Here is a 21861-nt window from a genome sequence, read left to right as displayed (position 1 = left end):
CCAAGTAATCCCATTGGAAAATTTTATATGTTAGGGAAATTCTGTTTATGAAGTTATGAAACGATAGGAAGTGTCTATCATACCATCATGAGCAATAGCATTTTATAAAACTAAAAGGGGTAATCAACAAATTCTGTACTTGCACCGATTAATGCAGTTAGTTTCATTTAGAGAAACTATTATCCTGTTTCTGAATCAAATGTTTGTACTTTGATCACAATTGAGCACACCGTGACACTTTTTGCCGAATTAATTGTTCCTTCCCTCACCAAAATAGAAATACGGTTTTCAGTACATAATTGTAAAAGTTTGCTAACTACAGCGTAATACTGAAGCTTGTGTGCTCATCGATGACACTTTCAATTTCTGTTCAAGCATCCTTGGCATGATTTTGGATAATTGAAAGAGAAAAGTATCAATTTTGGTAACTAACAGTCACCAGAATTCATGCTTGAGAGCATGTGCCTTACTTAAAAGGACTAGAACAAACGAGCCCTGTCTGCTACTCTAATGACAGGGTATGGTCATGTACTCAATTTCTTTGCCCAAATCACACTCACAAGTTTAATTTATTTTCACCAATATCATCAATTTCGTATCACAAATTATTCCACACTGTTAATTGATTCACCATCTGACTATCTAAACGCTGATATATTTAGAATTTATTGACTTAAAAAGCACGTTCGTTTGTGTCTGACGTCTGCTTGACGCCATCATGACTAGCTTCGCATAACAGGTACATTGCGAATTGATTTTCTCCAGAAGGACCACCAGATTGCTTCCTATGGGCTATGGGAATTTATGAGTGATTGGTGCATTAACAATGAACTGACAAAAACTACATTCGATTTGCAATTTATGAGTGATATCTGCCACACTGATGATTCATTGAATGAACCTATTCACTTTAGCAACGCAACCAGGAGATTTTCATTTAGATTTCGCGACTGAATTAAATTCAACATTAAGTAGAGTAATACTGATATCTTTTTATGTATATTTCTAATTTTAATACTTACCATAGAAAATATTATAAAAGGATTTTATAATATTCAAATTAATTTAAAAAAAAAACATGAAACTATTGCTGTTCCTTATAGGTCTATTGGGAAAAAAGAAAAATAAATCTTTAAAAAATACAGCCTTTGCTTTACAGAAATAAATTAAATTTATGTTTAACAGACACGACTCTCGGTTTTTATATGTTATCATGCTCACTTATAACATGCAAGAAAAGCTATCAACGAATAAAGTGATATTCACAAAAATAGTTTTAAAATAAGAAATTGTGATAGTGTGAAATAATGAAAGAAAAAGTTAGTTTGACACGGATTATAAAAGCATTCATTGACACTACTTTTAATAATATAATTATATATTATGATTTTAAATAAAAAATAATATAATTATAATCAAAATATTATTATTTGACCGTATTAAATGGATGTAATTTGTCGTTTTGCTGTATGATAATAAAATTAGTTTTGTTACATAAAACAGAATCAAAACTTTTGACCATAAACAGCAAGGCATTTGATTAGTTTTAACATTGCATCCATGAGAGAATATCTGAAAATTCTCAAAAATGTTTCTTCTATTTTGCAGGTGAGTTATTTGTATTACAAAGAGAGTAAAATTCTTTTTCTCATATCAAGAGAGATATTGAAAATTTTCTCTCTTAATAACGATATTTTTATAATCTTACACGAGAAATTTCACTATCTATATTAGTTTTGCACTATCTACTGTTACTGTTAGCCACCAGAAAGAGCAAAAGCAGAGAGGCAGAAAGACGGTAGTTAGCGCATGCATGGTAAGTATTTATTATTTTTGAGCTACTGAAGTAGTTATTGAAAAGTATGAAAAAGCATTTGACATAAAACCCAATCTTGCACTCTCTTCCCTCTTTTTAGATCAGGGGATAATACATGGTAAAACATTAATCAACAGTTTTACAAAGCAAAATAGCAGCAACAAGTAGCAGAGGCCAAATCAACAACTAAGTGCATCTTTCTTGTTTTAATTCTCAAGCGAACTGACTAAGGAATTCTTCCACGGTGGTGTACTTGACATCGGGGTACAACTCAGAAGCCTCAACCCCAAAAGAGGGCTCGATCTCAAAGTTGGTGTGGTCACCCTTCACGAACACAGAGTGGTTGATTGATAATATCACATTGATTGGAATAGGAGACTCTGCAACAAAAGGGGATATCAGTAAATGAATACCATAGATCAAGGTTCAAATTTTGCGCATTTATATTTAACATACCTTCAATGTCCTTGAGAAGCTTCTCCTCTGGCACATAAACCTTTTCGAGGGTCTTCCCAATCTTCTTCTCCCACAAGGCCACAAGCTCGTTGAATGAGTAAATGTTCTGAGCGGGCCTGAGGTAGAGAATCTTGTTCAACGTCCTAGGGTCATCCACGGCTCTGATGGTGTAGGTTCCAATGTCCTCTTCCTTGTTGAAAATAGCTGCAAGTGTTCAAGAAAAACGTACACGTTAATTAACAACTAATGACATTCGATATGTGCTGGTCGTACTAGAATTTATTTACATGAGTTACCTTTAGGATTTCCATCGCCGAAGATAATGACTTTGTCTTTAGGTGGAGGTGGAGCGAAGACTCCTGGTTGAGCTAACGTTGGCAGAAAGTAGCCGGCAAAGTAGTTGCTGGCAACGAACGTATGGGGGATTCCTTCTGCTTCAACGGCACGCCGAATTTGGACTTTGACTTCGAACGCAGATTTTGCTGGCTCCACTGCATGCACACGATCCACGTCGTTCCCGAATTCAGAAGGGAAAAACCTCTGCCAATTCAAAAATCATAACACACTCGGTTAACAAAAATCAACCTTCAAAACTACTCTACATGATTCACCAGTAATTCATTCTATTTTTGTTAAACAAATTAGCGAGATATTTTCCTACTCTGGTTTTATCTTCCTAATACGCTTATTAAAAGTTTGTTAATTATAACATGAAAGATTCATATGCTAAGGATGAAATTCTACAGGAACGTATATTCGAATCAAAGTCCAAATAAACAAACAGGATCTAGAGGATTGGAGTGAGGAGAAAAAAACCTTAATGTTGCCAGCCTCCTTAATGGCAGCGATGATCTTGACCTGATCGGCAAGTTGCAAGTGACCCACGGTGGAAATGACCACATCTACCTGCTTTACGGCTTTCAGCAAGGTTTCATGATCATACAGATCCCCCTGCCATTGTCAAATCAAACGGTGGTTAACTAATCAAATATTATACTCGCTCTTCATGAGCATCCACCTGCACACAAGTGAAGTTAAACGGAGAATGAAAGATGATGTCTTACATGGACCAGATTAACACCCAAAGCCTTAAAATGGTTGATGAGTTCAGCCTTGGCGGGGTCAGAGACGGTTGATTCCCTCACCAGAGCAAAAGTTGGATGCCCAGCCTTTGCGCTTGCTTCCACAATATGTTTACCGATGTAGCCGGTGCCTCCGATGATCAGAATCTTGCTTTTCTCAGCCATTTTCAACCACTTCTAAAGCTCACTCTACACCTTTACTTTCTACTCTGTTTTGCAGTATGCCTTGTGCTCCCTCACCCTTGTTTAATAGCAAACCACACCCAAAATTACCTTGTTACCCTCTCTTTCCAATACAGTCATACTTCCAAAAATCACTTTTTCCACGGCTTTGGGGGTCTACCCATGAAAAAGTCAAGCATTTTCATAATAAAATATAAATTATGATTTTTCAGTTCATAAAAATAACTATTTTTTCAAAAATAAAAATCAACCTGGTCCCCGTAAAATAAAATATTTTGATTTTAATTTTTTCTCTTTCTAAAGTTAAATATAATTACTTTTATGCTTGACCACTGGTTAAAAATCTGAAGTTGGGGAGAAAAACTGTTCAAACACGCTGCACATGGAGTGAGTAGGATGTCAAATTCGTTTTAGATTATACTAGTCTTTTATATTTATTTTAGTAAATAACAGTCAATGGAACTTAATATTATGCATACTTTTCTTACTTTTAAATGAAGGTATCGAGTTAATGGGAAAGAATATGAGAAAAATATTATCATAGGTGATGTTACTCCGCACATAACAACCCTTCAACGCCAATAAAATAATATTTTTTTCTTTAAATATAGAATAATATATAATGAATCAATTAGAAAAATAAAAGCATTATGTTTTTATTAAGTATTGGAAGAGTATAAAAAATTAAAAGATATACATATACTTTTTTTCTTATTTGATTGTATTAAGAATAAAAATGATAAAATTTAACAAAAAAAAGTCCTCCCATGAGGAAAAATACTAAAGCGAGTAATTTAATGTAAAAATTATTCTTGAATTTATTGACATCTATAATTTTTCCTATATCTGTCTCCCATCTTAATAACAATTAGGGTATCTTTTTCATGAGCTAAAATGATGACTAAACTAGTTTTGGTTTTCATTCTCCAGTGGTGATCATCCTTGAAATCTTAATTTCAAAGAAAAGAAGTTGGTGAGTTTTAGTCCTCACTTGGAGTTGGTGGAATGCCACTATTCATTTCAATATTCATAAATTTCGGCCTTAACACTCTACGAATATAATATAATATATACACTGTGTTATAATGCAGAAAAAAAGTATATACTTTTATAATATATATTAATGAGTTTCTGTGTAAATATACCTAACAAATACATCAACAGTATCTTCAAAATAACAAAAATAAAAGTTAAGTTAAATTGAAAATGGTACACAGCAACCAACCCGCAAGAAAAGACAATGTTTGACAGCTTGCAGGAGAGGGTTATTCCAAGTCTTCATTGACTAACAATTTCAATATTTTAGTTCAAAGAAATTTAATAGGGTGCAGGACTTGGTAAGAGAACTGAAGAGGTTAAAATATTACAGGATAATTTGAAAATGATTCTAGCTATTTCTATGTTAAACTAAAAGTTTAAATATCTAATTTAAATTTTACATATTTTAAATATAAAAGTTAATAAAACAAAGGGTTTTAAATTAGAGATATACAAAACTCAAACACAAAGGTTTTCTTAAACAGTTTAGTCTTTAAATGAATTGCACATGAATATAAAATAGAGAATCGAACTAAATAAAATAATTTTATAAAGATTTTAAATTGTTTGAACCACCAAACGATTCTCTTCAAACCATGTTATGAAGTCATTTGATTTAATTTATACATGTAAGTACATGGTTTCTTTTGGTAATAATCTAAAGAACTACTTCAACCTTTTATTTTCATGTGAATAAACCACCAATTTCATCTTTATATGATATATTCTATTTTAAATAATAATTAAAGCAAACAAATCACATGAATTATTTAAGATAAATGACAATAATTGAATTTCTTGCAAATTGATGATAAAGGAGTATTCTAAAAAAATAAAATGAAGATAAGAATGATTCGGAATTTAAATACCTTTCAAAAGTCTAAACAACCATATTTTGAAAATATTTAATTTTCAGTGGTTAACTTTGGTTTCAACTTCCAATAGGAGTTTGTTTCTTGGAGGGTCCAGTATCTTCTAGAAGGAAAACAGGTTTCTCGGATTCAATGTATGTGGACGGTTTAAGGATCAAAGGAAAACGTGTTTACATAAGGATAAGAATGTGACACAATAACTGGCCATGATATATCATTTAAAAAAAATAGGTGAAAAAAATTATTTAGATTATTAAAAAAATAGAGAATTATAATATTTCTTATTGTATATTTAATAATAATGATAATATATTTTAAAATGTAGAATAAAAATTACCATTGAGTATTAATTAAAGGTTAATTATCTTATAAATTTAAATATCTTTTAATTTTTTTTAAATATTAAGTATTCAAAATTTTGAATTTTTTAATCAAATTTTACTGCTTAATTTTTTATTTATTGAGTGATGTAGCTGTTATATTGATAATTTACTTATCGCTCCACTATAATTTTTATGGTTTGTAGTGAAGTCGTACTGTGTGTAGTCAATCAAACCACAAAATGTCATAGTTAGAATGATTAAGTAAGATTGTAGAATAAAATAATAATTATATCACTTATTTAATAGAAAAAAATAAATAGGAGATACTTTCTTAAAAATAAAAATAAAAATAAAATAATTAATAAATAAATAATATTAATAAATTAATTAAAAATACTTAAAATTTATACAAAAATTATAATTTAATTATAATTCTAATTTATCATAAAAATATCTATTTGTTATACAATTCGATAACATTAAATTAATTAGGATAATATAATTTTATTATGTTCTGTCTTTGAAGAACCTTTTTTATACATTGTGCAATTGATATCACGACCAGATGATGAGAAAGTTCTTAAATAACTTTTATATTTTGTCTCCCTATAGGTTTCATTAAACTTATATATTGAGTCAAAGAGTCACAAATATCTAATAAGAGTTTTGTTGTTAAATAATCGTCAGATTTCCCGTCAAAAGTGTATTAATTAAGAATATCATATGTTGTTTAAGGTCTAAATGTTGTCTCATAAATAGTTTATTGCATATGCAAATTAATTGAACATTTTTGTAAGTATTTGAATGTCAAAATCAATTTAACGTTTAATAAATAATAATTAATGCAGCATTTAATACATGCAATCTATTTTCTCATTTTAAATATTTATTTATAGGTTTTGTGGTATGACTTTTTATTAACATTAATTTACTTATTGTGACAATTCTACTTTTATATTAAGTTAATAAGTTTTGATTTTAATTTATTATGTTATATTTATGTCGATAAGTTCAATTCAAGGTCGACTTATTCGAGCATGTGAATGGGTGTCCAACTTGTTTGATAGTTGGCCAAGTTTAATGTCCTAAGTTGGTACTTGACTACTCAAGCTCCTGAATGACCAACCGGTTTGGTTGGTGAATTCATACTAGGTAGCTATATTCCAGGATGTGGGATGGCCAATAAGGTTGGTATGTCAATATGTGTTTGGTGATTGATCAGCTTAATGGCTTAACTCTAAACCACTTATTAACTATCTAAATTGGTTTATGGTCGGACAACCTATTTAGTGACTATTCAAACTTGTTGATTGTCTATGATATGGTTGACCAAAAATATCCTACGATACAAATTTGATTTTGAAATTTATTTAATTCAATATAATTTAAACTTATATATATATATATATATATATATATATATATATATATTTTCTTTTTTTTATTATTCATAAATTTATAACTAGACACTATTGTATTTTACTTATTTTTGCATTTTTGTGAATTTATCATACAACTGTTAAAAGAAAAAAGTTTGATTAAACAAATTTGTTACTAAATATTTCAATGAAGATGCATTAGTGAAAACACGTGCTTATGTAATGTCATACTTTTGTGATAATAAAAAAGAATAAAATCATTTATTATTATTATTATATTTATAAAATTAAAATAAATTTTGTAGTTTTACTGTAAATAATTTTTATTTAGTTTGTAGGTAATTTTATAATTAAAAAATGATTAAATTTAAAAAATAATTAAATAAAAAATGATTAAATTTTAGAAAAATAGTCATTAAAAAAATAAATTTAATATAATAATTATTTTGATTTATAAAAAAATATTTAAAGGATAAAATTAAAAAATAACTGTGAATGTCAAAAAGAAAATTCTTTTATATAAAAGTGTAGATAAATAACTATAATTATAACTTTTTTATATATATATATATATATATATATATATATATATATATATTTGATCTTGCATTATTATTAGTTATATAATAATACATAATTTAAATATGTTATTTTATATTTATTATGTACTTTATCATTTATTTATTATTTACTCAAAAACTAAAATTGTGACAAAAATTTAAAGAAAAAACATATCATCTTAAAACAGACACATCAAAATTTGGCAAAACCAATTAAATGATAAATTAAAAAATTAGATTAGATACAAATTTTCTTTTAAATGCATCTAATCCAAACACCATATTAACAACTTACTGTAATATAGTCAACCAGATCTAAGTGACTTCTTCCTGCACCTCTATGCACCCTCATAAATTTTTTATTCCACTATCTATCCCTCTACTGTATGCATTTCTACTTCTTCTCCCAGTCCTCGGAATATGATTTTTTCTCTTCCTTTAAGCGAAATTATATGATATAAGATTCAAGTCACTTCTAACTTTGAAACATTGAATTTATTAATATTCTTTATATAATATTTAATCTTATTATTTATATTAATATGAAATTTAAATTCATATTAAAATTATTTTTAACAGGAAAAAAGAAAGAAAAAAGAAATAAAAAAAGAAAAGAAAAAAGTAGAAGCGAGGAAGGAAAAAAAGCTTCTCAAACACTTATTCTGAATGGTATTTTTAAAATACATTCTAAAAAATGTAATTCAAAACACATTTTCAACTTAGAAAATACTTTTTCTAATTACAAAATCTGAAATGCAATTAAAAAAAATTATATCTTAGAGTGTATAATCGAAAAAAACATTTTTAAATAGAAAAATACATTCCAACTTACACTGTCTGAAATGCACCTGTATATAAAATCACCAAGTTATCGACCAGTTTGCCCTGTGCTTTCTAACAAGGACTCCACTACCTCTATCACTTCACCTACTATCACAAATTTTGACCTCAAGAACTTCATCAAATCAGAAAATGCCTCCACAAAATTTGGACCCTCTAATGAGAAAAAGAGAGACCCTACTTCGACTAACGGGTAGGTCCATTAATATATTTTATTCTCGCTAAATATTCACATCATTGTGTTCACATAATATAAGTTTTATCTCTGTTACGTACAAGAACTCGTTATTCAAACTATAATCACATTACCGTCAATGAAAATAGTATATAAGAGACCATTAAGTTTACTATTGTTTGTAATTTCTCACAGTAACAAAACTCAACGTAACTTTAGCTAAAGTCTAGAACATGAAAATTGTAATTGTGGAAATTATTGCACGTGTCCATGTATGGTTTAATAGATTTTTATTTATTTTGTATTTAGAAAAACAATATTTGACACCCTTTTACAACTAGTTGACATTCATTTTAATAATAATATATAATTATGTATATCAAAATTTAAAATTAAAAAATATATTGTTATAAATTTTGGACTATAATGTATCTATTTTGTTTTTTATGGTGTTAACATAATATCACTCTTTAGTATTGTTTTGTTCTCAAGTTCATTAAGATTATAGGGTGTGGTAAGAACATAAGCTTCCCAGTTAAAGTCTAAGAGGAATGATTGGGCATCTTTCCCAAATCTACTGAGTGACATCGTTAGGGTCAATCACTATACATTTGAGGTATTGTCTCTTTAGAGCCTTGTTTGTCATGTTTTTGTCTTTGAAAGATGTCTCGAAAGGTAGAATGAAGAAGGAATATTTAAATTGTTTTAGGCTCGACTCCCGAACGATGTGAGACTATTGGATATGATATGAACAAGTATCCTTCCACGTGGACCAATGAAAATTTGACATAGGTAATAATTTTAATTAAATGCTAATTAAATAGACCATACTATATCATGATATATTGGAGATGAAATTTCACGAGGATCACTTGGCCGCTATATATAGAAATTCTCGAACAATAGTTAGATTTGACACCATCAAATAGCAAAGGACAGTCGACATTTCGTATTCGGCATCAATTTAATAACATGTTTAACGAGGCAACACAATTCTTCCTTACTAACAGTCATATCTCTTACCCGACAATCATATTTTTGAATATGAGCTGAATCTTCATCACTAACGCATATCTCTTACCTGATAGTCATATTTTCTAAGATGAGCCAAATGCATATAACAATTAATGAGACATCAATGTGATTCATGAAGCAACACAATCTTTCATCGTCAACAATCGTATTAAAAAATTCTTTTCACATGTTAACTTAGTCGAAGCTCAAGACTTTAGGGGCCTATGTATTGTATATGTACTACATACCAATCAAACTACGTCAAATCGATCGTCTGAGCTGAAAGGAAATCGATCTGTATTAATCAGAATTAACTAATCATCTACCTATTTTAAACATGTCAATAATAGAATTAGATTGTGATTAGGACAACCTTGATAAAAAACTACAAGAAAAACTTAATATATATATATATATATATATATATATATATATATATATATATATATGATTGTTGAATTTTATGACGTATTTATTACATTATTAATTGTTTAATTGATTGAATATGAAGTAACTTGCATTGTAATATCTTTAACAACACACCTGATGGATTGGAGTATAAGAAAAAAAAATTACTTCAAGTATACACTTAACCACATACATTTAAAATAATAGTTTTAGAATAATAATACTGTAAATACTTGCTTTAGTATCATAATTACTATAATTAATATATTATTAAATGTTTATTAATTTTGGTTATTATTTAGATATATATATATAATATATATATATATATATATATATGCAATAAAATATTAGTCACAATAATAATAAAATTAATATAACAATATTATAATTATTATGGTAGTATCTTATTATAAAAATACATTTGTTACTAATATAATAATATATTATTATTATATTATAAAAATAATCAATATCATCATTAGTAATAATTTATTATAGTACAAATAATAACATTATTAATATTATTTTATTATAATTATTATAGTGAGTCTATAATGATTTTTTAAATAATATATATTTGAAAAAAAGTAATATTTTAAATTAGAAAAATACTAAAAAATAAGTAAGTTAATAAAATGACAAAAAAAAAAAGAGTTCAGCAGATATTATAATAGCTCCTTGAGGTTTATATCCGATAAATCAGTATATATTATTCCTTATCCGGCACCAAAGAAACAAGCCAGCTTTTCCTTAACCAGAAAGTAAAACAATATTATATACAAACAAACCGTACATATACAGTTCTTACGACAAAACAGACGGCACTACTCATATACAGTACATAGGTAACATCGGCAAATATTCATGTCACGCCCTAATTCCATTTCTGCTATTAGTTTTCGATGATCCCAACTTAGCCACGTCAAACTGTGAAACATACTTGTTGGAAGAAGCTTCCATCAATGGTGGTTCATTCAGAAATGCCCACCTGCTCTTAGTCCACCTGCACTCACACAAATCACTTACTAACATTAATTTACTCACATAATCTAAATTAATGGGATCCATAATAGTAATTAATTAGGTTCTTATTATATATATATATATATTATCAAGATACTTTTTAATTTTATTAAACTTGCTAATGTAATTCTGTTTGCAAATTGAGAGTGTCGATACCATAGTGTAAGATGTATAATTTTCTGTTTATAAGAAGAAAAAAAGTCTACAAAAACCGGCATTTAATTTACCAGCAATTTTTGTTCATAAGCTGCTCCAAACTGTTTTCGTCAACATTGATGATGCCTAAAGACTTGTGAGAATGAGGCTGTCCATTATCCATCATAAACTTAAAATTAAACTAGGCTTTTAATATTTAAATCTCTGACAGTTATAAAGAAGGGGTAAATTTGAGAGGTGAAAATGAACGTTAATGTAGAAGTGAAACCTGAATAGTCTGAGATAATTTGGAAATAGCTCTGAGGTGTTCTAACTCTGTCTCTTTCTTTGCTGTCCAGAAAGCATTAATTTCTTCTTTGGTGAGCGATCGATTCCTCTCTATTGTAGCTGAAACAGTTAAAAATAAGAAGCCTAGTTAGAAATCACGTCACGTGCATAAGACAGTACTTTTTATTATGGGTACCTGATTCAGGATCTAAGGTTGGAGAGTCCCATCCTGCCATAAGAGAACCCATTGCTGTTGCTGAATTTCTTTCTTTATTTGAAACTCCAATGTATTTCCAAATGGATAACCTAGTTTTTTTATATGAAGAAAGTTGTATAAGGTATGTTATTTATATAAGTGGTGGTTTAGTGCAGTGACAAAGCTCCTAGTTGTTTATCTTATCTATTGGCAGCTTTTTTATTTGTGATGACTATTGCCAATATGTCATCCAAAAGTGTTGGTTAAGTGATAACGATTATGAAAAAACTACAAAAATCACACACGCTTATAAATAAAAAAACTGACAGTGGTTTCGGACAGCACACAGACTACAGAAAACACAGCGGCCATGAACATCGCCGCAGTTTTTTGTTTTTTGTTTTTAAATATTAGTTGCTTCTATTTCTTTAGTTTTAGTTCTACTCATATTTTTTTTCTAGTGTTAATAATTTTTTTTAAATAAGTTTTTGATAATAGAATATGTGTCAAGGTCAATTTATCTCAAACAGAACACTATCCATCTATCACGTTATAAAAAAGTTGTAAAAAGAAATTATTAAAAAAATGTTTACCTTTTTTTCTCTACCCGAACACGTGAAATCTTGCTTAAAAGAATATTAAGAAAATAAAAAACAAAAAAATATTTATAAAAAAAACTTCTTTTTTATCTGAAAATAAAAACATATTATTTAATTCTAGCAATTCATATAGAAGACATTGGAATGATTTCTATTTTTAGCATGGAAGGGTACGAAAAGAAAAAAAAATGAAATTCCCACTTCTCATAAAATCCGTAAGTATATATATATATATATATATATATATATATATATATATATATATATATATATATATATATATATATAGGGGTTTGCTAACGCGCGTATGCCTGTTTTTCAGTTGGTACATTTTAGCAATGTGTACCGGGTTTTAGTAGACAAAAATATCCTTATATATTATGAATTCTAAGTTTTAAGGTTAAGGGTATTTTAATAATTTTTATTCTCAAAACTAAAAAAGAAAAAAAGAAACCTCCAAACCCTTACTCACCTCTGTCATTCCTCTCAACCCTTTCTCTTTTCTCTTTCTCACCCCAATCTTTTCTCTGTCATCCCTATAGCCCCAATTGAAAAAATCAGAAACACTTGCTGTTAAACAATCTTACAAAAAAATGATTTTATATTGAGTTTTCATCTTATAATTTTTGTCTTATATAATTTTATCCAATTTTCACAACCATAAAGGAATTGGTAATTGACCTGGAAAAAATAAAAAATACTCGCTGTTAAACAATTTCTTACCAAAAATGATTTTATAATGAGTTTTTATTTTATAATTTTTTGTCTTATCTAATTTTATCTAATTTTTACAAGCATAATGACATCAAAGGAATTGGTAATTGGCCTGGAAAAAAATCAGAAACACTCAGTTGTTAAACAATTTCTTACAAAAAATGACTTTATAATGAGTTTTCATTTTATAATTTTTGTCGTATATAATTTTATCTAATTTTCACAAGCATAATGACATCCGAAAGAATTGGTAATTGGCTTGGAGGGTTTTTTAGAGATGATGATTCAACAAATACAGATGATGAAATTAGAGAGGTTAGTGAAGATGGTGAAATTGAAGAGATCTTGAATGAACCTTTGCCTTAAAGGTGAATATGTCAATGACTCAACTCTAAGGAAAATTTTTTATGTGTTTCTGATTTTTTCAATTGGGGCTACAGTATGAATGACAAAGAAAAGGTTGAAGTGAGAGAGATGGTTGGAGTGAGAGAGATGAAAGAGAAAGGATTGAGAAGAATGAGAGAGGTGAGTAAGAGTTTGGGGGTTTCTTTTTTTTTTTTGAAATTTTGAGAATGAAAATTATTAAAATACCCTTAACCTTAAAACTTGGAATCCATAATATATAAGAGTATTTTTGTCTACTAAAATCCGGTACACATTGCTAAAATGTACCAATTGAAAAATAGGCGTAGGCGCGTTAGCAAACCCCATATATATATATATATATATATATATATATATATTGATATCTAATCTTTATATAAAATTATTAAAGTCTATTTTTATTGATATAGTGTAGATAAACTTCTCTTAATATACCACCTTTATCATACAGAACAAAAAAAAATAGTATTTCTAGAAACAATAGAATATGGAGTACTCTATCTTTTGTAACCCAACAAATATATTCTCATACATATATATACAATGAAAAACAAAAGTGTTTATCACAACATAATCTTTGTAAAAAAGAAAAAACATCAATTATCTTAAAAAAGATAGAGAACCCGAAAAATATGACAGTAATGATAGATTTGAGTCTCAGTGATCAAAATAAGATATAACTGTAGTTAGTATTATAACATATACAAAATGTCTAAACATAAACATAAATAATATATTTAACAATAATTTTTTTTAATTCAAATAATACAAAAACATTTAATAAGTTATATAACAATTATATAATGTTTTTCATAAAATGTATTTACATTTAACTTTATTATGTGTTAATCATATATATTAAGTGCAAGTGTATCTTTTTTTTATTATAAATAATTGATTTAATTAAAAAACTGAATTTAAGTGAATAATAACCTCTCAAAAATAAAATGATACATTTTTTTTAATTTATAAAATAGTTAAATTTAAACTAATTGTTACTTAGAAGATAAATTTGAAAAAAAGTAAAAAAAAATCCTCTAAAAAATAAAATAATAAAATATTTTTTAATTAAAAAAATTATTAAATTTAAATCAATAGTTACTTAAAGGATAAAATTGATATAAAAAATGTAAAGAATATCCTCTTTATATATAATTTATAATAGGTATGAATACGAGGATTATTCAGTTGAAGCTACCAATTAAACTTAAACTGAAAAAAAATACACATATTATTATATTAATTTTATTTAATGAACTTTTGTTATTCTAAATTATTATTACTTTTTTTGCCATAACTAATAACAAATGTTAAATAATTTATAACATTTTTCTTGCTCTGAGATAGGTGCATATTTCACTTCTCCTATGTTAAAAAAAAAACTGTAACAATATTGTTAAATATGTGGTGAAAGAATGTTATGTTACTGAAAATAGTTAATATTATTCAGAATAATTTTAACTAAAACGTTTTAAATAACAATATTTTAAAACAGGGGTTTGCTAAGTAACTTGGTTTTTCAATTGTTACATTTTAGGATGTGTATCAGGGTTTAGTAGACAAAAATACCAAAATATATCATGGATTATAAGTTATAAGGTTAAGGGTATTTTAATAATTTTCATTTTTAAAACTAAAAAAAGAAAAGAAACTTTCAAAGCCTTGCTCACCTTCCTCATTCCTCTCAACCCTTTCTCTTTCATCTCTCACTCCAACATTTCTATGTCATCCCTGTGCTAGTCTCTATTGAAAAAAAATCAGAAACATTCGTCTAACCCTAATCTAACTTCCTTACTTATCCAATTTGTTTATGTGATTTGTGAAGTTAAATGTTTTATTTACCATTACATTCTTCTGACTTAATTTTTAATTGGCTAAACTTGGTTTGATTTTGATCTTGGTTTATTGATAATGGTTGTAACACAACAAAATTCTAAAATTTAAAAAACGAAATTTAATAATAATCAGATGGGGAAATATATAACACAACTCTCCAATCAAAAATCAACATCAATATCATCAATTATTTTGTTATTAAATTGGAAAACAAATGAACGAAATCAATTGGGACTAGTGTAGAGATGACAGAGAAAATGTTGGAGTGGGAGAGATGAAAGAGAAATGGTTGAGAGGAACAAGAGAGGTGAGCAAGAGTTTGGGAGATTTCTTCTCTTTTTTTTTAGTTTTAGAAATGAAAATTATTAAAATACCCTTAACCTTATAACTTAAAATCGATGATATATTAGGGTATTTTTCTACTAAAACCCGGTACACATTGCTAAAATGTAATTTTCTTTATATTTTAAATAAAGTGGCATTCAATCCCTTACTTTGTTTGACATGCTAACTAAAATTCAAACAAAATAAAAATAAATCTGCAAGGATTAAAACTAAAGTTTGATAAAAAAAATTGAGCACATTTTATAAGCAATAACATTAAAGAATTAATTGTTATATTTTAACAAATATAAAAGAGTATACTTTTATAAGTTATCATATAAAAATATAAATAATTTATGTTTTGTGTGAATATTATTTAATAAAAAATATGAAATATATTCATACATTTATCGATATGGTTATATTTATACATTTTAATATAAATGTAAATTTAAATAAAACAATAACTATAAGTGTTATTTTAATAAAAACATCCCTTTTAAGCAAGATCATCAAGCACTAATTTCATTTCCGGTTTTAAATTTTGTTTATCTCATGTTGGCTACGTGAAACTGTGAAGCATAGTTGTTGGAAGAAGCTTCAATCAGTGGTCTTTCATTCAGAAATGCCGAGCTGCTCATGGTCCACCTGCATGCACACCAGCCATTTGCAAAATATATACTTTCCACAAAAAAAAAAAAAAAAAAAAAAAAATTCTAACTTATAATTCACCAATTGGGCAAAATTACCACATGTAACATAATGTACCAGTAACTTTTCTTCACAAACTTCTTCAAACTTTTCTCATCAACATCCCTTTCCAAGGGCTTCTCTATGCGGTTCTTGACCACTGTACAGGACATACCAGAATTCTCTGAATCCTCAAATTTTCGGGTCTGTTCAGGATCCATTAGTAGACAAAGAAATATATTGGTATGGTAGGCTTTTTTATATTCAAATTTCTGTCTGACACATAATTTGTACTAGTGAGACTTGTAGAGATGTTAATTTAAAGTCAAACCTGAATAGTTTCAGATAATTTACAATCAGTCTTCTCTTTTGTTCTCCAGTAAGCATCAATTTGTTGTTTTGTGAGTGATCGATTCCTCTTAATTGAAGCTGCAATGGTACAAAATACAAGCCTCTTTAAAAATCACAAGGGTTTTATTATTTCGACACAAAAAGGTAAAGGTAAAGCTAACGTAAGTGCATAACTTGGTATTCGTATAGTACTGATTATTGGTACCTGATTCAGGATCCAAGGTTGGAGAGTCCCATCCTGGCATAAGAGAACCCATTGTTGGTCAATTTCTTTCTTTATTGTAATAAACACGAAGCTATATATATATATATATATATATATATATATATATATATATATAGGTGCGATAATGAGGAAGCTCCAGCTTGTTTCTCTGTTTTGTAGTTATCTCTTGTCAAGTTTTTCATTAGTGATAATGGTTACAAATGAGACCGCGTGAGTAATAATGATGAGAATGATCTTACTAACTAAGAACAAACATTACCGCTTGTAGTTTGGACATAAAAAATAAAAAATGAATATACTAGCTCTTAGTTTCGTGCAGCACATAGACTTTTGAAAGGCGGCGAGTGTTTTTTTCACTCCTAGATTCATCATCAATTTCTTTGGACATTTTTACTCTTTTTAATTTCCAGTGATTAAAAGTACACTTTCTGCATTTGGGAGGATAATCTATTGCCAATTTGAAAGATTTTTCAGTCAAAGATAGTCAAAATAGTCATATTCCTTGTGTTTTCTTATTGGAAAGCATTTCACATCAACCCACTGAATATTTTTTATTCCTTCGCTAAAACACTGCTTTGACAATTAACACAAAAACAGCTTGTTAACGGCTCTATAAATGGTCATTGCGAGTTACCCCAATAAAGGAATATACAATTAAAAATCACAACACAGATAATGCATGCTATATATAGCACGAAATTCCGACACAAAAATCCTGGAATGGTACCACGTCTCATGTAAACAAGACTCTGTTTTTGCTTATCCCATTGCAGTGTCCTTATCATTTGAATTGTCCCCACATCTAAACTTACAACCATGACGACGAGGTTTGTCAGGGTTATCAGGTTCAGAGTCACTCGGTTCAAGAAAAAGTCCCCTCAGACATCTTCTTCGAACCACGGGCCTGTAAGGGACCCTCTCTACCCGGTTTATGCTGACTTCAGCCTTTGGTTTCTCCAAGCACGGTTCTTTCACATCAGGGAGAATAACACGAACACCAGGATCTCTTCCATTGATGGTGCCATGGGACATGATCGAATTGTTGATGCTCTGAATGTTACTGTTGACGTATGTCTTACCCGCTTCGTCTTTCTCCGTGGATGTGCTCTTCTTCCCTTCGGAATTCGGCCTAGTTGAATGAGAACCCGCCACGTGCATTGTCACTCCTCTGTTATCGCCGGCCAGAGTTACCACACTCACTGTTTTGTCGTCCACGTTCAGTGTTGGGTTGAGAGCTGAAATGTCATCGTCGTCACCCTTAGTGGGATTTTGCTCGTCGGATAATGATATGGTTGAAACGTTCCTGTTCGTTGGATGTGCTGATGTTGAAGCTGATGGCATGACCTTTGTGTCTTTCGCGCTAGGAGTCGATGTGGAAAACATCATCTTTCTCTCTATGGGGTTGGCGTTGGATTTAGGCTGGTGGGGTTGGATTGGTATTTCCAAAGGGGCGTGGAAATTCTGAGTAGGAGTAGTATCCAACTCCAATTCCTTCGCATTTGGCTTCGAAGGTGTTGGAGTTGATGGTGTTGAAGAGGATTCTGAGATAGAAGACACTGGCGAATCAATGGTGACCGAAGGAGCTGGTGAGTGTGATGATGGAAGAGAATCTGAGACTTGTTGAGGTTTAGTTTTTGGGGTTACCTGAGGAGGGGGAGGCTGTGATTGGGTAGAGGCTATTCCAGGAGGACGAAACGGTGGTCGACGAGTGGAAAGAGATTTTGATTTTTGTTTTGGAGGAGAATGAGATTCGGTGGAAGGACCTGTGATCCAAGGGATCCTAAAACCACACTGCTGGTTTTTGCGTGGCATGGATGTTGGTATGGTTAGTATCTGAAGGAATAACAGAATGAGTTTTTTCGTTTCTTTTCACCGGAAATACACACAACTTGTTCTATTTTGGCTGATCTTAAAATCCCAAGATTGCGCTAGCTGTGTATATATACTGAACAAAGAACAAAGAATTTATACCTTGGATGTATTGGAGGACTTTTGTTAGAATTTTGGTTTGACTAACCACTTTTCATTCCCAAACTTTTTCATACTGATTTCCTTGGAAACTTCTTGGTTTGTGCTTTGCTTATACTTAGAGATTTACGTTTTAATCAAACGTATGCAAACCATTCTTATCTTGATCTGTGCTTTACGTATGCCTCTCACGAAAGAAATCCCAAGCATATTCTTGGCCTCTCAAGCTTCCTGAAATAATGGTTTTAGTCATTCATCACCGTGTTAATAAATTGATTTCATTGAGTTTGCTCTGGAATATATAGAACTAAGCTTAAAATAATCATCCGTGAGTCAGTAAAGTTGGACAAAAGAATGAGAAAAACGTGATCCAATGGGGTTGGCAATTCCATGTTTAAGCAACTACAAAGTTCCTTTCTTCATATTCTCCTTTAAGAAAAGAATGCAAAATGCAAGATACAAGCTACTGTTGTGGTTATATGAAAAAAATTTATGTTTTATTTTGATTGAACAGAAGCAGAACAACAAATGCTAGGATTGTGCGGGATACTACGACTTCGCCAAAACCCTCTGAGGGGCGCAATATTTCAACAATTCCAAGGAAATGCGATATCTAACCTCAACAAAATAAGTTCAAATTTTGGATGTGTCACGTCCTCTCCACGCAAAGAGCAGAAAGGATTGGAGAATGTAACAGTGTCAGAGGTACTAATGACAAAAGGTGAAGAAAACATCGGCTCCTGGCTTTGGTGTCGAACTGATGATGCTGTCATTAATGCAATGAAAAACGTAAGACGGTTCAATTTGCTCAAAAAAACAATCATTAAGAATGCTTCTTAACTAACATTGTATAAGGTTTCAGATGGCTGATAATAACATTGGATCATTGGTGGTACTAAAGCCAGAAGGGCAGCACATAGCAGGGATTGTCACAGAAAGAGGTACATGCGGTTCTTTCTAATAACACCCTTTTGTTCGGATAGAAAATTCATTACCATCTTTCTAATAACTACGAGCTAAACTGAACCCCTTTGTTGAATGCATGCATGAACTACAAGACTGCTTAAAAAAAATAGTTGCACAAGGAAGATCTCCCTTATACACACAAGTTGGTCAAATAATGACTGACGAGGTTATTTTATGCTCTTTCATTTCCTATATATTTGATATCCTATTCTTGCATATTTCTTGTGAATGATGATGAGGGTACTCGTGAACAGAACAACCTGATAACGGTGACCTCTGACACCAACATTCTTCAAGCAATGAAAATTATGACAGGTAAGGGTAATTCTCCTTCTTCTGATATTTTGCCACAGAGATTAAGGCTCAAAGGTAACTGTTTCTTGCAGAGAATCGCATTCGGCATGTTCCAGTTATAGATGGGAAAATAGTTGGTATGATTTCCATTGTAGATGTGGTGCGAGCAGTGATGGAGCAGCAAAGTGGAGAATTGAAGCGACTCAATGACTACATCAGAGGAGAATACTATTAGCAGAAGAATTCAACCATGTATACCGATTTGGTGCTAGCGAATTCATGCATCAAATTATAATACACCTTTATATTTCATAATAAATGGGATTTCATTTTTTTTACCACTTTGTAGAACATCGCTGTACCAAATCCAGATTAACGCCTGTTTGTACAAAATAGTTGTTTTTTTCTAATAAAGAAGGAAAAAGTAGTTTCAAGCAAGAAAAAGAAAAGAAATCGCTGACAATATGTTTTAGCGAGGAAATATATATAGATAATGATACTTTGACAACATTTTTGGACAACATTTTAACACCATCTTTGTGTCATTCTGTGATTAGTCCATGTTGGTGTTTATGTCTTGGTAGGTCTCTATTTTTGTCCAGAATATCAAATAGGTCATCTTTTTTTTTTACGTCTGAATTGAGTTTTTATTTTGTGAAAATTGCAACGATTAGACTCCCATAGTTGAATTAGGCCCAATGGTGTTAGTGTATGGTTGACGTTGCATGCTAATCTTCATTTTAAATGACGTGGAGTAGCTTATTTGATGTATGAAATTCTGATGTGTCTTTTGATTTTTTTTTTTAAATAAAAAAAATTGTAAAAATAAATTAAACATTAAACTACATAATTTGTTCCAATTAGGGATTATGGATTGGGAAAAAGGAAGTTTGATTTTAGGATTCATCCAAATTAGAAATTAATTTCATAAATTGTTCTCGCGTCGTCACCGTCTTCGCCCATCATCTTTCTCGTTTTTCCAAACCCTCAGGTCGCATCTTCTTCGCACATATAACCACCACACAAGCCTCCATTAGCGCAACCTAAATCATGAGCACCATCACGACGCGTCAACCTCCATGAAACATTACCCGACCTAATTATAGAAAACTCAAATCAATTTCATCACCTGCAAATCAAATGCAGAGGAGCTCTAATCCAGAAAAATTCGCAATTCGAAAAACCCTAAATCGTGTTCGAGCTCTCCATGGCCACAAATCGCATTTGAATCGTGATGTCGTTCTGCAAGTGAAAACCATGACTATTAAAACATCATGGAGCAGTAGAACACTGAAGAAGATTCAGAAAGAATGCAGCTGCAGAATGTTGAAAAACATTTTGAAACCAGGGAGCATAAGAATGTTGAGGAACATTTGAAAACCATGGCTGCACAATGATATCATGCAAGAGGAGAATATACAAGAAGATTTTGTTATGATGGAAGTGCATAATATGCTCATAGAAGTGTTGTATGCCCAAGAACATTTTGTTAGCATGAAACTGCATAATATTGCCACAAAATTGGAGAACAGTATGATTGAAGGGCAGAGCGAATGTTGGTGCTGGAGAATATTATCCTGGAAAAGCAGAATGTTCGTGAAAAATTTGATAGCCATTGAACTAGTGAAAAGAATAATGGAGAAACATTATGGCCAAAGATATGATAGTCATTAAATCTCCAATTTTTTGATTGATTCCTAATTTTTTTTTGGATGAAC

General features: G+C 29.9%; 4 protein-coding genes across 4 annotated transcripts; 1 reads left to right on the top strand and 3 right to left on the bottom strand.

The window, feature by feature from the left end:
• Nucleotides 1-1873: 1873 nt before the first annotated feature.
• Nucleotides 1874-3586, bottom strand: LOC148204235 (phenylcoumaran benzylic ether reductase Betv6). The gene is made up of 5 exons (XM_088107347.1): nucleotides 3337-3586; nucleotides 3089-3223; nucleotides 2569-2812; nucleotides 2273-2476; nucleotides 1874-2196 (listed from the first exon to the last, which is right to left on the bottom strand). The coding sequence occupies exons 1-5, from the start codon at nucleotides 3517-3519 to the stop codon at nucleotides 2030-2032; spliced, it is 933 nt and encodes a 310-aa protein (XP_087963473.1). The 5' UTR covers nucleotides 3520-3586; the 3' UTR covers nucleotides 1874-2029.
• Nucleotides 3587-10811: 7225 nt separating this feature from the next.
• Nucleotides 10812-11935, bottom strand: LOC148204234 (uncharacterized). Its single transcript, XM_088108056.1, has 4 exons — nucleotides 11792-11935; nucleotides 11597-11715; nucleotides 11400-11476; nucleotides 10812-11152 (listed from the first exon to the last, which is right to left on the bottom strand). Exons 1-4 carry the CDS (start codon nucleotides 11841-11843, stop codon nucleotides 11017-11019), a joined length of 384 nt encoding a protein of 127 aa, XP_087964182.1. The 5' UTR covers nucleotides 11844-11935; the 3' UTR covers nucleotides 10812-11016.
• Nucleotides 11936-16178: 4243 nt separating this feature from the next.
• Nucleotides 16179-16946, bottom strand: LOC148204233 (uncharacterized). The gene is made up of 4 exons (XM_088105632.1): nucleotides 16895-16946; nucleotides 16670-16767; nucleotides 16417-16544; nucleotides 16179-16296 (listed from the first exon to the last, which is right to left on the bottom strand). Exons 1-4 carry the CDS (start codon nucleotides 16944-16946, stop codon nucleotides 16197-16199), a joined length of 378 nt encoding a protein of 125 aa, XP_087961758.1. The 3' UTR covers nucleotides 16179-16196.
• Nucleotides 16947-18532: 1586 nt separating this feature from the next.
• On the top strand, nucleotides 18533-20572 carry LOC148204232 (CBS domain-containing protein CBSX3, mitochondrial-like). The gene is made up of 6 exons (XM_088108055.1): nucleotides 18533-18740; nucleotides 19398-19672; nucleotides 19746-19824; nucleotides 19942-20015; nucleotides 20104-20164; nucleotides 20236-20572. Exons 1-6 carry the CDS (start codon nucleotides 18659-18661, stop codon nucleotides 20376-20378), a joined length of 714 nt encoding a protein of 237 aa, XP_087964181.1. The 5' UTR covers nucleotides 18533-18658; the 3' UTR covers nucleotides 20379-20572.
• Nucleotides 20573-21861: the final 1289 nt, after the last annotated feature.

The sequence above is a fragment of the Vigna umbellata genome, chromosome 2 (assembly GCF_029865625.1).
Source record: "Vigna umbellata cultivar VRB3 chromosome 2, Vumbellata_1.0, whole genome shotgun sequence".
In the NCBI taxonomy this organism is placed as follows: domain Eukaryota; kingdom Viridiplantae; phylum Streptophyta; class Magnoliopsida; order Fabales; family Fabaceae; genus Vigna; species Vigna umbellata.
Note: the sequence above shows the minus strand (reverse complement) of the source record. Positions and strands in the feature narration are given on the sequence as shown.

Excerpts from the sequence above, each read along its gene's own strand:
- LOC148204233 (XM_088105632.1), bottom strand. The coding sequence starts at position 16,946 with ATGGGTTCTCTTATGCCAGGATGGGACTCTCCAACCTTGGATCCTGAA. Across the intron at positions 16,768-16,894 it reads AACCTTGGATCCTGAATCAG|CTTCAATTAAGAGGAATCGA; the intron begins GTACCAATAATC and ends GTACCATTGCAG. Across the intron at positions 16,545-16,669 it reads AATTATCTGAAACTATTCAG|ACCCGAAAATTTGAGGATTC; the intron begins GTTTGACTTTAA and ends GATCCTGAACAG.
- LOC148204234 (XM_088108056.1), bottom strand. The coding sequence starts at position 11,843 with ATGGGTTCTCTTATGGCAGGATGGGACTCTCCAACCTTAGATCCTGAA. Across the intron at positions 11,716-11,791 it reads AACCTTAGATCCTGAATCAG|CTACAATAGAGAGGAATCGA; the intron begins GTACCCATAATA and ends TAACTGTTTCAG. Across the intron at positions 11,153-11,399 it reads CTTATGAACAAAAATTGCTG|GTGGACTAAGAGCAGGTGGG; the intron begins GTAAATTAAATG and ends GTGTGAGTGCAG.
- LOC148204232 (XM_088108055.1), top strand. The coding sequence starts at position 18,659 with ATGAGATTCGGTGGAAGGACCTGTGATCCAAGGGATCCTAAAACCACA. Across the intron at positions 18,741-19,397 it reads GTGGCATGGATGTTGGTATG|AAGCAGAACAACAAATGCTA; the intron begins GTTAGTATCTGA and ends TTGATTGAACAG. Across the intron at positions 19,673-19,745 it reads TCATTAATGCAATGAAAAAC|ATGGCTGATAATAACATTGG; the intron begins GTAAGACGGTTC and ends ATAAGGTTTCAG.
- LOC148204235 (XM_088107347.1), bottom strand. The coding sequence starts at position 3,519 with ATGGCTGAGAAAAGCAAGATTCTGATCATCGGAGGCACCGGCTACATC. Across the intron at positions 3,224-3,336 it reads TGGGTGTTAATCTGGTCCAT|GGGGATCTGTATGATCATGA; the intron begins GTAAGACATCAT and ends TGACAATGGCAG. Across the intron at positions 2,813-3,088 it reads AGGAGGCTGGCAACATTAAG|AGGTTTTTCCCTTCTGAATT; the intron begins GTTTTTTTCTCC and ends TTGAATTGGCAG.